Raw genomic sequence first — 14,251 nt, forward strand, 5'->3', positions numbered from 1 at the left:
TACGTTCAAAATCTGATCAGTATAACTTGTTTTTCACAGATTGGGGAGAATTTGAGTAGTGTTGTCTTACCGATGTGTTTCCACAGCGCTTGTGTGTGAATGTTCACTATTTGAAGGAATGTCACTCCCCAAGTCGATGCTAATTTCCCGTTGCCACTTGAATGGGATCCTCCATTGACTTTAGCATGAGCGCTAGCGATGTTTTGAACGCCTTGGCTCCCCGCGCCGCTGAACCTTGAACAAAAACGTGTGGATTGGCTACCCCAAGTGGACAAAAATAAGAGCTGCACCTCGCGTGGATATTTTGGTCGGTGTTATGCCTGACGCTTTAAAACATGCAAAAATAAGAAAATAAATGGTCGCAGGGGTTTCTGGAACGAAAAACAAGGGAATACTGTATTGTAAATTATTTGTCCCCTGGTGACCTCCCCTCTGCCTCTCGCCTGATCTCCACTCTGGCCCGCGTGCACCTGCACCGAAGCACCCCTCCATCGCCTCCCATTCATCTTGTCATCCTCGCTATCTCGCCCCAATGCAGACTCCCCCCCTTCATCTTCTCCTCCTCTTTGCTCCCCCCACCAGGCCTTCCCTCTCCTCCTACTTGTTCCCCTGATTTATTGGAGGCGGAGTGCAGTTCACACGCATTCCACTCCAGGCTCCCCTCCTGCCACTGGACCCTCATATCTAGGCATGCTCGTTTATCTTCATGATCCTCTGATGGCCAGAAGAAGAAGAAGAAGAAGGAGGAGGGAGGGAGGAGTGTTGTTTTTGTTCTTGAACAGGCCAGACAATCTTTCCCTCACACCTCTGTCTGTGTTTCATAGTGTGCGTGTCTCTACGTTGCCTGTGTGTCTGTCTCCTGTGTCAAAGTTTCCATGCCTGGCGGGCTGCTCCAGGAGAACATCCCCTCCCACCCCCATACGTAGAGGCAGGAAACGAGTGCCACACACTCGCTGGCTCGCAAACACAGATTCCCCCCCCCCGGACCCCGAATCCGCAAAATCTCCCATCTTTTCGGCTCGGGTAATTAGCGATGCGCTCGGCCGCTGAGTTGGGTCTCAGAGCCCCTAAATGGCAGCGGGGTCATAAAGCTCAAGTGTTCCACCAGTCAGAGCTGTGCAACCACGGCCACGAATCGTCCAACGGGACCCAGGCAAGGGTTTTGAATCGTATCAAAGCGCTTCCTTCGCGGTCCCGCTGACGTCTATGAAATCCCTTTATGGGCCTTTCAAAGGCATTGCTGGGAGGTTTTTGGCACCTCTGCTTTGCATCAGCCCTCGTTTTAATGTTCAGCTCAGACCCTCAGGTAGGCAAATATCCACTCACACTCCGGCTCCGCTCTTTCCCAAGGGTTTAGTGTCCACACACGAGAATCCAAGTGCACGCACACACACGCTTAACCCTGAAAGTAAACATGACTTGTGCTTGTGGAGCTGGATTCCGAGAGTTGGTTTGGTTCCCTGGCACCGACAGACACTGACCTGCCGGCGGCTGAAAACCACAGCGACCAGGAATCGATTTGGTGTTTCCGCCAGCGCGCTTTTACTGTGGTATAGCTCATACTGTTGAAAAAAAAAAAAAAGCAGGTGCTGTCTTGAAAAATCACCCAAAGCATTTTTTTTAAAGAACACAAAAGTCAATTTATATTTATTTATATCTTTTTAAGAATAACAAAAATCTATGAATGAAAATGTATGTCCCTCAATAGCCTGACAAGCTGATTCCTCTGATCTGCAGATCGCCGCAGATGGTTTTTTTTTTTTTTTGTCGTTGAACTTGGTTTGCTTAACACCCAATCAGAAGACGAAAAAACGCCAAGGTCAACGAAAGGCAGCCACATACAAATTAAGATCCATTTGAGTTACATCTGCCACCACCAGAGGTTCTGAAGGCTCCGGTCCGATTAGATTGACATGGCGACACAGAGGCTGAAATCTGATCGGACAAAAATATCGACCCGAAACATCCACGTGCACGTGCTGGAAGCAGCGCGGCCAAGAAAAACACTCCGAAATGAGGAGACGAGACTCAGCTGCTTTAAGTCTGAATGTAAAGAGATGCGTCCATCATCTCCATTTGGGGTGAGTACCGGCTTGTTTTTAAATTTTTGAGATGCGGGGACTAACTTCTTTTTACACTTGTGTGGCAGTAAAGAATGGCGCGGTGCCAAGAATCGACTCCCCACCCGGAGATACGCCATCGTTTCTCTGCCGTTCGTCCCCAAAGAGTGAGTAGTTCGATTTATTCATTTTTTTTTAATTTGATTCCACTACACCAAATGTACTTTTGCGCATTTAGGGTGTAAAAAATGTTCCATACGGTGTGTGCTTGCTTGCTTGCGCCTGCCTTTTGCAACCGGACCGTTTTACGGAAACAAAAGTTTCATTTCACAAGACAAACAATACTCGGATTGGAATCCCCCCCCCCCAAAAAAAGGCGTTTGAATGGAGAGAATACAAAATCGGGCCGAGAAACCTCTCCGAGAGTGGGCCAGTTACAACAAGCATGGCCGCGCTTCATGAAATAAAAGCAATTTGTCGGTTTATCAGGACCTGTCAGATATTGCAAAGAGACACTGTCAATGATTACAACATAAATATTGTTGTCATCCACAAATTCCTTCGTATCAAGTTACCTCATGCTGCATATTATACAAAAAAGAAAAAAAAGTCAAATACTTGCTCGTCGCCCCAAGGGATTGCAATGCACTCAACGGCGTGGCCAAGAACTAAAAGGCGTCTGGACCGGGCGGCTTCCCTGTTGAGTTCCGCAAACATTTTCCTATTTGAGATCTACGGTGTTCAAAAAAAAAAAAAAAAAATGATAGCTGAGCTCACAAGCGCCTCCCGAACACAGCCACGCTTCGGATTTTAAGATCCGAGGAAGATGATACTCTTTTGGCTACAGTTATGCTACACCGCGCCTTAGCGATACACAAGCGATAAAAATGCTCTGACCCCCCCCCACACACACACACACACACACATTCCAGTACAACTTGTTCAATTAATGAAGAGAGCACTCATTTCGATATGACCAAGTCAATTTGAATATTAGAACATTAAAACAATGTGTATCATGATTATTATTTTTTTTTTTTTGTTATACTGTCACAAATATGTCGGGACAGGAAGTCACGTCAGCACAATGAAAATAATGAAGGCTCGACATAATCAGGAGGTAATCGCTGTCGTCTAGACAGTTCTTCATAACCGCCAAGCTCAAAGGACGCGACAAAGGGTACCAGTAGGATTTTTATTTGAATGTTGTTAAATGGGGCGGCACGTCGGCCTCACGGCGCAAAGGTACAGGGTTTGATTCCGGCTCCGGACTTCCTGTGTGGAGTTTGCATGTTCTCCCCGTGCATGAGTGGGGTGGTTGTTAGTCTCTGTGTGCACTGCGATTGGTTGGCGACCGGTTCAGGGTGTAACCCGCCCTACTGCCCTCAGAAAGCTGGGATGGGCTCCAGTACGCCCGCCCCACGATCCGTGTGAGGATAAGCAGATTAGAAGATGATGGATGGAGCGATGTTTTGAACCACACAATGACACAAAAACTGGCCACAAGAATAGGTACCGACCGGTACACTTGCACATACCCAGTATGGTGTGTGTGTTTTTTTTTTTTTTTTTTTTTTTTTGTGCATTGGATCATTTCATATTTATGACTGTCAAGTGTTTTGCATTTCTGGAAAAAAAAAAATTCTGGTGACATCACCGCTGTGGCAACAAAACTCGGATCATTTCTGACACCCTTTGAACGCCAAGTAGAAGTTATTAGCAGAAGTGGAAAATAGAGGCAAATGAAAAGTGGAGTAGTTTACAATTCAGAATTTAGATTTGACAATATAGCACCCCACAGCAATGGGCCAAAATAACTGAAGCATTTTTCCTTCTCCAGATTGGTTTAACAAAGCAAGCCAACTCTGACCGGGAAACACGTCTCTTGTCATCATCACACATCAATAATCAGCATCTATGGTAAGTGTTGTTTTGTTTTTTTCCCCCTCCACATACTTTTGCCATATGGTTAGAAAAGTATTGCTTGTGGACTGAAGTTTTGCAGTTCAAAAAAATGACTTGAAAAATCAAACATGGCACCTTTGGAAAGCTTTTCATAAAAGCGGCCAGGCTCCTTTGGAGTAAATAAACAGCTGAGACAGCATTGGGGGGGGGGGGGCTGTTGAAGGGAAGGTGTTGACATGTTGTTGGATGGTGGGTGGGACAGCAAAGGGATTTTCAAGTGTGTCGGTGGGGAGTTGAAGCGTTGGATTAAAGACGAAGCGAGGGAGGGCTCAATCCGAACGAGGGAGCCGCGGCTCGGCAAGTGGGGTGGCGTTGAAGGAAGTGAGATGGAAGGTTGCTGGGTGTTGTCGCGGAGATGTATGCTAGGCCCGTTGGCTTTCACCCAGCAACGTCCGTGAGCCCCCCCCCCCCCCCCCCCCCCCCCCCCCAGAGCCCCACCTTTAACTGGCCACCCAGCTGTGTAAACATCCCGGCATTGGTGATTGGCTGACCGTCTCGGCCACTCGCAAGCTCGGATGCCGTGAAAGGTGAGACAAAGCGAGCCAATGAGTCAGTTTGTCGGGCGCGCAGGCAGGCAGGCAAGAACGAAGAAGGGAAAGAAACACGGATTGTGCTCACGATGACAGTAAAGAAGTAGAACATTGGTCCAGAGTTCAACTCATCTCCATTACTCACTTCCTTGATTCCACCCACCTCCCTGTTTTTTTTTTTTTTTTTTAAATGTCTGACTCCAAATTAATTCAAGAATGACCTTCATCAAGTTCACAGCAGAATTCCCTTTCGAGCAGCGTGCACCTTCGCTTAGATCCTGTGTCATCTTCCCCCAATCTAATGACCATAAATGATTCGAAAGGGAATGCAAAAAAACTTGCTTGTCGGTGACCTAGTCAAGAATAATGACCGTTATCGTAGGATTACATTTGACAATTTGAAATTTTGGTTCAAACTTTAGCAAGCATTATGGAACTTGACATGCTTGATTTGCTTTCGTGGGCCACATAAAATGATGTGGAAGGCCAGATCTGGCCCCCGGGCCTTGGTTTTGACACCTGTGATGTACAGTGAACATCCAATAAAAGGGGGATGTGGTTTGAAGCGCTCCCTTCGCTGGGACGACGAGGCATGCGCAGAATGTTGCATTTATGACCACAGGTAAGCTTCGAAATGTTTCAATCTGTCTGCTATTGTCTTTTTTTTTTTCTTTCTTTCCTCCCCATGTTTCGCTTGCGCTCCAGACGTCATCACAACCTTTCAAGTCCGCCTCTTTGCGGCCAGTGTTTACCTCCACATTTAGTCATGCCAAAAAGTCCTCGCTAATTTCACATCGTGCAACCAATAACAACAGCGGAGAGCAGGAAGCGCCCTTCCACTCCTGCGTTTTTCCACTCAGACAAAAAACAAAACAAAAAAAAAAACGGGGATAAAAACCCCCTGGCGGTGTGTTTGTGCGCCTCTTTTCGGCGCTTTACTCCTTATTTAAGGCCAATATTTACCCAACAGCCCCAGGGTGAGATTACCTCATATTCTACCGCCCAGCTGCTCTTTCTCAGCGTTTCCACGACGACCGGCGGAATGTCCCGTCATGTTTATCTGCCCCGACCGAAAAACAGCGAGGCGGCGGAGGCGAGATGATGACAATCCAGTTGCGTGAGTGTGCGCAAGATAAACACTCGCGTTAGTCCGCAACGAATCATCTATGGATGCTCTCCTTGAACCGGCCCGTTTATAACGTGGATAAAATCTCCAAGTAACCATTTAGTGCGGGCAGGTTATAAATAAATAATGCAATAATAACTTACTCTTATCTTCATGATTGATGTGTTCCTCTCTATTAAAAAAAAATATATATATATATTTTCTTGTATTTAAGTGTATTAGATAACACGCACGACATGTAATAAAAAGTACTAAAAACACATTAAAGTCCCCCCCCCCGGCCACCAAAAAAAAAAAAATGTCACCAGTTAATGCTCTCGAGCAAGGGGGGTCAAACTCATGGCGGCCCATGGTTGAGCTTGAGTCGAAAGTCCAAAATATAATGCGATACATCTTTATGTCGCAGCTTTCCCAAAAGCTTCAGCTGGAACAAAACGCACTACGGAAGCATGTGACGTCAAATAACAAATATCAGGGATTTAACTCATTAAAACATGGACACAAATTTGAGGAGTCGACGCAATATTTAGTGACTTTTCTTCAAATATCTTGCACTTGATAAATACTGCCTTTGTCATATAAAACTAATACTAAAACTAATAAAAAAAAGAATATGAGACATTAAAAAAAAAATAGCTGAACTAGCTGAATTTTTTTTAACCCTGGAGAACCCAAGAACCCTTTTCTTCTTTAGAAAATGATGAATTATACATTAAATGACTGCTATATGTTCACCGAACACCAAAATATATGTTTTTCAAATATTCAATGCTTAAATCCTAATTTAGGATTAGGGCCAAATTTGACTCTTTGGGATTTAAGGGTAGCAGAATTTATAGGGGCCAAATTTAACCCCGTGGGTTCGCCAGGGGTTAAAAAAAAGTTTCTGGAAAAAGGATTTTTTTTTTTCTCCCATTGATGCCTCCAAAATACATTGAGCAGCACCGTGACCAAGCATTTTCTTGAGGGAATACAAATATACGCCTCGGAGACCCTCGCGACACCCCCTGCAATGTGGACACTCCCCTGCCATGGGAACTGGCAATTATTTGCTCTAATTTGCAACAGAAAGCTTTTTTTTTTTTTTTTTACTCTGTGGTGACTGTTTGAGCATGTTCTATTTAGTCTTCTCCTCGGGCTCTCTAAGTGATTAAAAAGTGTGGCAATTCAGCCAGCGAGGAAGAAAGGGGAAGCGCAAATACGACCGCGTGACCCCTCTTGTCGAGAGGCCCGCCGTTGCGCAGAAGCTCTCGAACGGGCTCTCCAAGAGGACGGACGTCGCATCCCCTCGGAGGGAGCTTCTTCGAGCCGCTCGACTGGCATGGGCGCGTCGTGGGCTGCCGCGCGCGGGTCACTGGCTGAAAGAGCAGGATCGGGCCTTTTGGACGCCGGCCAAATAGGATCTCACCCTGTCGCGCTCCATCCGGATTCGGACAAAAGGCCGGTCGGGCTTGGAAGAGATGCTCTCATCCTTACGATAACGGCCATATAAAAAAAAAAAAAAAAGAGGATCTTTTGGGTGAAACGTTCGGACTTGGAGATGGAGGTGCAGAGCCGACTGCTGAACTCAGCCTTGATGCACTTGGATGTAAACCTGATGGATTTTCCGGCAAATCAGCAAGCGGCCGACAGTCCGGACAGCGATGCGTCCTGGAGCCCCGAGCGCGGCTCGTGCGCGGAAGATCATCCGGTGATCGGAAGAGGAAGAGGAGGAGGAGGAGGAGGAAGGTCCGGCAGGTCCAAGAGGAGGAGGATCATCACGGTGGTCCAGCGACAGGCGGCGAACGTGCGCGAGCGCAAGCGGATGTTTAGTCTGAACGAGGCGTTCGACGCGCTCAGGAGGAAAGTGCCGACGTTCGCCTACGAGAAGAGACTCTCCCGCATCGAGACGTTGCGGCTCGCCATCGTCTACATCTCCTTCATGAAAGACCTTTTGGAGAACACTTAGCGGGTTCGCTCCATCCGGCGCACGATCCGTGACAATATTTGACGTCCGAGAAGTCGACAGCCGGAATTGTCTAGCAAGTTCCGAGTCGCGTGATCCGACCAACTTCTTCAAATCGATCTGCCTTTTTAGTTTTTTGTTTTTGATTGCGTAAAGTATCGCGTCAATCAATCGTGACGCTCCGGTCGTCATAATAGGTACACCCTGCACCTTGATCCAATCGGAAATAAAGATTCCATTTTGATTGACAGTCAATGCAGCAATGTCTCCTAAATTGGAGTGCGCTTCAACGAGAGATTTTGAACATTTTTTTCACTTGCTATGAGGAACGCGTGCAATTTTGCATCGCTGGAGATTACAATTTGAATTCAGGAAAAAAAAAAGGGGGTGGGGGATTAATAAGAATGACCTCAACTCAGTTAAAAGTGGAGCTGCATCATCTTTTTGTGTCCAAAAATATAAAATATTTTGAAAAAAGAACAATTTGGTGTTCTTCATATTTTATCCCTCTCAGGTGAGCGAAATGTGGGATGCAAAAGCTTTCCTTCATTGCATTCGAGAAGCGGGAGTTGTATTTCATTTCGCTCGTATCATCATCATCATCATCATTTGACTTTTAGTTATTTTTAATCCTATCTGGCACATCTACGTCACGTGATTTTCTAGGAATGCTCTAGAAGTGATCGTTTCGGGTTTTTTGGGGTTTTTTTTTCGGGAAACTGGCAAAGATTGATGAAAATAGTGCTGTGAGTATTTTTCCGTTTCCTTAATTAGTGCTAGAAATCATAAAAATGAATGTCTTGACAAAAAAAATGAATCTCATGAACTCTCTCAGGGACAGCGGTTACTACAGTGGACAGCTTACACCGAATGGCGATCATGGCAGAAAAATCGACCGATTGTCGGAGCAGCTTTGGCATCAGGTGAGACGTCGCAACGGCGAGTCAGGCAGGTGAGGTTGTTTTCAGCACCTTGGAGAGCGGGAAACATGCAAATCTCACCTGCGGGAGAAAAAGAGTCCACAGCCAAGGTTTGATTGACACTCTCGTCGGGTGCCATATGATCCTGTTCCAGTGCCAGGGAAAGATTTGCATGACAAATGGATTTTGAATATTATCTTTGACGCTGAGGTGCAAATTGGCCGTTGCGAATTCCACCTGTAGGCGATCCGCTTCACGGATGAGGCCCGGGTTATTATTTCGCATCACAAGCTGCCACTTCCGGACTTTGCAAGCTCTTGTTTCTTTATTGGGTTCTATTTTTTTTTTTCTCCTAAAAGAAAAAAAAAATCTTCGCCGAGTTCGGTCCTCTTCATCACCTCGAATGTTTGCTTTACGCCGCGGTCGTACACCTCCTTAGCGACCCCGCTGCGAGCCGGGATCCGCCCCGAGAGCTTCCCCGGGACGGGGCGTCTTTTAAACCTGAGCCGCGGTGTCGACGTCCCCGCGGGGGTCAGACCCATTTAAGCGCATACCTCGACGTGGGGCCGCTGACGGGAAAATAAACACGTCGGTCTGGTTACGACCGAGTCGAGGCCTCCCGCTGTTCGCAACCTCCTGTGTTTCACCCGGTTTATTTTTTTCCGTCAAAAAAGGGGGCATCGTTGTCCCTACGGTTGATCACGCCACTGGAGAGCATCCTGTACCTGACTCGGAAGTGTACTTGTGTACAAATGTCAAATTAATATTTACTTGCGACCTTACAGGAAATTGACGGATGGGTGATAACTATTAAACGAGGGCGAAGACAAGTTGCGGTACTCGAGATCCTCTATCCAGCCTGTTTTTATGTCCTTCTCTTCCGACACACCTAAAACAGAACGATCAGCAATTTTGAATTCACACAACTTGTCGGCTACAAAGTTACTTCCCATGACTGTATTTTTTTTTTTCAGTCATGAGGCATATGGAGGATACATTGCCACCAATTGGAGGATACATTAATTGCACTATGAAGGCCCCCCCCGCCCCACTGCACCCATTTCTGACAGTTCCAGTACACATTGCCCCTTTAGGGGTCGGTTTGTCCTCTTGCGGGACTGACACGGCTTGAAGAGAACACATGTATGACCGTGTCAAGGGAATCGTAAGTTAGAATTGGGGGGGGGGGGTATGCTGTGCCATCACAAAGGGTCATGACAATAATGCAAAAAGTAGGAATTCTAATGTACTGTCAGTATACGTGTTTATGCCGATGTGCGTATATGATGTCTATGTCAATATGTCTCCATTACAAAAAAAATATTTCTACATTTATGAAATGCATGTCATCGTGAACAGCAGGAAGTCCTATTTTTCATACAAGTGGGTCAGGTTTCCAAAAAAAAAATGAGCATCCGTCCCGTAAATAATATTGCTATGGCTGCGCGGGCACCCACAGCGGCTCCTCTTGTTGTCTGTTTAAGAGGGAGGAAATTTCATCTGTGCTGTCAATTTGACAATAAAATTGTACTTGATACTTAATTGATTATATTTAGTGCAGAAATGCCCCATCTAAGAAAACGGCCACAGATTTTGCGCACACAAAAACACCACTACCCCCTTTCTCTTTTTTTTTTTGCCTTAAAGTCCCCCTACTCTTCCCCTGATATTAACGCAAGTTATTTCTGCGGTGGTATTATGTTACACCCCTTCCCACCCAATCACAGCGCTCCCCAAAATCCTCCATTTCGCTCCCCCTGCAACTATAAGAGAGTGGGAGACACATCTCCGCCTTTGCACGGTGCAGCACATTTGCTTCCAAAAATCCGCTCAGGGTCTCTACATTTTTTTTTATGACACATGTGGGGGTCGCGGACCGGAATAGAGAGGGACAAGTGCTTCTAGAGCATCTCGGAAGACTTTGGAGAATGCGGGAAGACGACTCGTCCCCGATGGACAGCGCGGGGAACAGTGAGGAGGAGACCGAGCGGCAGCTGCCGAGGAGGGGCGCGAGGAAGCGGCGGGCGGCGGCGGCGGCGGCGCGCCGGAGCGCAGACGATTTAGACGACGCCGCCTTGGACGTGGAGATTCCCAAGAAGAGATGCCGAAAAAGTTGTGACCGCGGTGGCGGCAGCGTGGCGAGCGAAAGCGGCGAGGCAAGCAGCAGCAGCAGCCCCGCTCGCTCCATCGACGATCTCCAGAACCAGCGCGTCATGGCCAACATCCGGGAACGCCAACGCACGCAGTCGCTCAACGAGGCGTTCACGTCGCTCCGGAAAATCATCCCCACGCTGCCGTCGGACAAACTCAGCAAAATCCAGACGCTCAAGCTGGCCGCGCGCTACATCGACTTCCTGTGTCAAGTTCTGCAGAGCGACGAGTTGGACGCGCGGGGCTCCAGCTGCAGCTACGTGGCGCACGAGCGTCTCAGCTACGCGTTCTCCGTGTGGAGGATGGGGGACGCCTGCCCCGTGTCGACCACAAGCCATTAGTGGGCCCGCGTCGGATGGGACAACACGGTAAACCGCAGCTTGTGGACTCTCTCTTGCAACTTTTTTTGACGTGCAACCTGACGTCACGGATGTTCACGTTTAGAGCCGTTGCCTTGGAAATAGCTTCCCATTCGATTCCCGCTCTGCAGTTGTCGTTAATATCGCGTTTGAAAACAAAGGGTGGGCAAAGTAAGGCCCCGGGGGCCACGCACGGCCCACTCTGTGCCTTAATATGGCCCAAGCTCTTTCCATTATTTCCTCTGAAGGTTTGTCACTAAATTCGTTTTATTCATCGCAATCAATCGTCAGTTGATTCCTTGACCGTAAATATTGAAATAACCAACATGAGTAAAATGAATTATGTTTGTCATTCACGCGCCAAATTGAAGTCATTGTAAAAATATGTAATTATTAAATGAAAAGGAATTATAATCATTGTACTTATCTTAAGCTACACTGAAAAACTACTTTATTTGATCATGTACATCGCTTGCACATCACTAAAGGAGTCGTTTTCATGTCTTCTCAATAGTAATGTTTAATGCATTTTAATCATGTGCAATTCATGACCTGCATGGAACTCAAATGCGGCTCTTTAAGCACAAAACTTTGACCACCACCCCTGATAAAGCGATGCGCACAATATTTGAAACTTTTACCGCATACAATTGGAAATGTGTCTTCATCTGTCACTTCCAAGTGTCCCATTTGAATTTTGCTCCTTCATGACAGCAATATTTCTTTGACAGGTCGTCCACGCTGAAGAACTCGTGGCTCAGCCCAACTCTCCCCGACAAGACCGAACCCTGGAAAACGTGCAGCTGAAGCCCAGCTGCTCAGCTTCATTCCTCCTCCGAGAGCGGGATGTGCGAAATTTCCCGTTGCAGGGACGGCTGTGTTTGCAAGGGAGCACTTACAGGACAAGACGGATATGAAAGAGAGACCACTGCGACTATATGAATGTTGTAAAAACAAAATGAGCTGAGGAACTTGCTCTGTTTTTGAAACCAGAGAGAAACAACACCATTCCTTTTTACATTCCTCGTGACAATGTCTCACAGCCAATGGAGTATTTGTATTTATTTTTCTACCGCTGAGAAATCCGTTTGCCCCCCCTCCTCCCCCAATGAAATAAGAGATGTATTTATTTTGGGGTTATCTCAGAATGCCGAATCGATCTGTCGTCTGCACATTCTGAACATTGTAAATATTTGGTAATAAAGAAATGAAAGTAACAGGCTGGGAAGTATTCATTCGGTTGTTCCCCAACGACAATAAACTGTTGCGGTCACAAAAACAATCGTGCGTTGAACGTTCCTGAAACGTACCTGAAAGCACGGCAACAAAGTCATTTCCGGTGGCTTTAGCCTTTTCCAGTTAATCAAGAGAGTTTATTTACTTTTGTTGTAGCAGAATCCCGAGCTAACGAAGCCACGGTGGCGGCGGCGGGTGGGGGTGAAAGAAAACATCTCATACCTCTGGATTACTCTAAAGTTATTTCTTGCACTCGGGGATCTGGGAGCGCCGTAATTAGCTGGCGGGGGCCGTTGGAGCAGTGGGAAGCATGCATGATATTCCCACATGTCCTCCCGAGTCACAGGTCAGCAAGGGAGACTCCTGCAGGTGCTTTTGAAGTTAGCCTAGCGAGCTTTAAAGAGGTGGATACGGGTCAGGCTGCAAAATGCGCTTTCTTATTTTTTATTTGTATTTTTTTGTGTGTGTGGGGGGGGGGGGGGGGCCAGAAATTACCAGGCACTTGGGTGTGGGGGGGCGGGGGGGATCAATTCCCACCCGTAGCTCACCGTGGCAGTGTTATCTTAAACTTGAGGCCGTTGCGCTGACATGTAGGAATGTCACCTCCGAGGCTTCGCAAATGGGTCCAACTACACCCATCGAGGTTCGCCACGCACACGAGGAGATTTCTCAACGATATATGCGTTGCCGCGGTGAGAGAAGAGAAAGGACGAATGCTCTTTCGCCTTCGCTCCCCTTTTTTTTGACTTCAGAAGGTAAAGGGGTGACTGGTTGTTATCAGCGTGAAGGCATCTGGTGACGATGTCCTGATTTACAGGCTCTTTGATGACCGAAACGCACGCTGTCTCCCAGCCATGAATCACCATTTCAATTGCCCGGCTTTGGATTGGATTTTCCCTCTCTCTCTCTCTCTCTCTCTCTCTCGTTGTGCTGTTCAACTCATGAGATGATATTGCATAAAAAAAAAAAAACTCACAATTGTAATTGCCTTGGTTGTATTTATTCCGACGGAGAAATGGACCGATGATGTCAAAAATGAAAATGTGATGACGGCTCGATAGATAGAACTGACTTACACAAATGCTCTATGTACAGAATATGCCTTTGTCCGATAAAAGAAGTACACCGTGAGAAGTAGAAAGAAAATGTCAGTGTTCTTCAGGCGGCATCGGAATTCAGGGTGAGTACAATTTATGATGATTTTTTATTTTTTTTTATGTTTTATGATACAGTGGATAACTTCATTTTCACACTTTGACAGCAAAGAAGTGTCATGCACGGAGCAACTCCACTTCGCTGGATGCTGCAAGCCTCACAAACTTCCTCAAAGGGTGAGTCATTTCATTGTTGTTTTTTTTTTTTTTTTTTTTTTAGCTTTATTGGTTTGTTGGCGTCAAAGTCCTGCCGCGAACAGACTTAAGTCTAGATAACTCTTCAGGACCACTCTGGAAGACTGCTCGTGGTGTAAGGAGTGTTCCAAAACAAGCTCCCAAAAGTGGCCCATGATAGCATTCAGACTTTGCAGATTTTCCAACAGAAGGAGAGCAAAGTTGGAACTGTTTTGAACAACTGTGATGAAAATCATCAACCCCCGGGTGAAAAAAAATGTAAATCCACAGTTCTTGTGCACACAAGTCAGCTTCAACCCAAAACTCTGAGTAGTTTGTACTTTTTCTTTCAAAACAATATTTTGCCAAGCCAATTCGCCGGCCATAAAATAAGCGACTCGAGTCGATTCGAGTCCCAAGTCGTATTCCTCCAGTTCAATTAAGACTCTCAAAAAGGAGCAACAATCTTGCAAAAGCTTTTTGAATCCACAGACGGGACTGGCAAGGTAATGGCCCATTAAGTCCTAATGAAGAGACAGGATTGCTTGAGGGGCTTTATAAAACAGGCAGGGGCCAAGGGAACACGGAAGTGACCCGGCAGCAGTTAACGCACACTCCCACTTAGTCTGCA

The 14,251-nt window shown here is 46.6% G+C and overlaps 2 protein-coding genes and 1 long non-coding RNA gene across 3 annotated transcripts; all 3 read left to right on the plus strand.

The window, feature by feature from the left end:
- Positions 1-1,644: 1,644 nt before the first annotated feature.
- Positions 1,645-9,188, plus strand: LOC109513639 (uncharacterized). Its single transcript, XR_002167838.1, has 3 exons — positions 1,645-2,227; positions 3,901-3,980; positions 8,462-9,188. It is a non-coding gene; the product is annotated as an uncharacterized LOC109513639 (long non-coding RNA).
- LOC109513638 (fer3-like protein) lies at positions 6,546-7,876 on the plus strand. Its single transcript, XM_019866210.1, has one exon. The coding sequence runs from the start codon at positions 7,222-7,224 to the stop codon at positions 7,627-7,629; it is 408 nt and encodes a 135-aa protein (XP_019721769.1). The 5' UTR covers positions 6,546-7,221; the 3' UTR covers positions 7,630-7,876.
- An 836-nt stretch (positions 9,189-10,024) lies between the features above and the next one.
- On the plus strand, positions 10,025-12,273 carry twist1a (twist family bHLH transcription factor 1a). Its single transcript, XM_019866208.1, has 2 exons — positions 10,025-11,065; positions 11,788-12,273. The coding sequence occupies exon 1, from the start codon at positions 10,400-10,402 to the stop codon at positions 11,036-11,038; it is 639 nt and encodes a 212-aa protein (XP_019721767.1). The 5' UTR covers positions 10,025-10,399; the 3' UTR covers positions 11,039-11,065; positions 11,788-12,273.
- Positions 12,274-14,251: the final 1,978 nt, after the last annotated feature.

This window comes from Hippocampus comes, unplaced genomic scaffold (genome assembly GCF_001891065.2).
Source record: "Hippocampus comes isolate QL1 unplaced genomic scaffold, H_comes_QL1_v1.1 scaffold50, whole genome shotgun sequence".
Classification (NCBI taxonomy): Eukaryota; Metazoa; Chordata; class Actinopteri; order Syngnathiformes; family Syngnathidae; genus Hippocampus; species Hippocampus comes.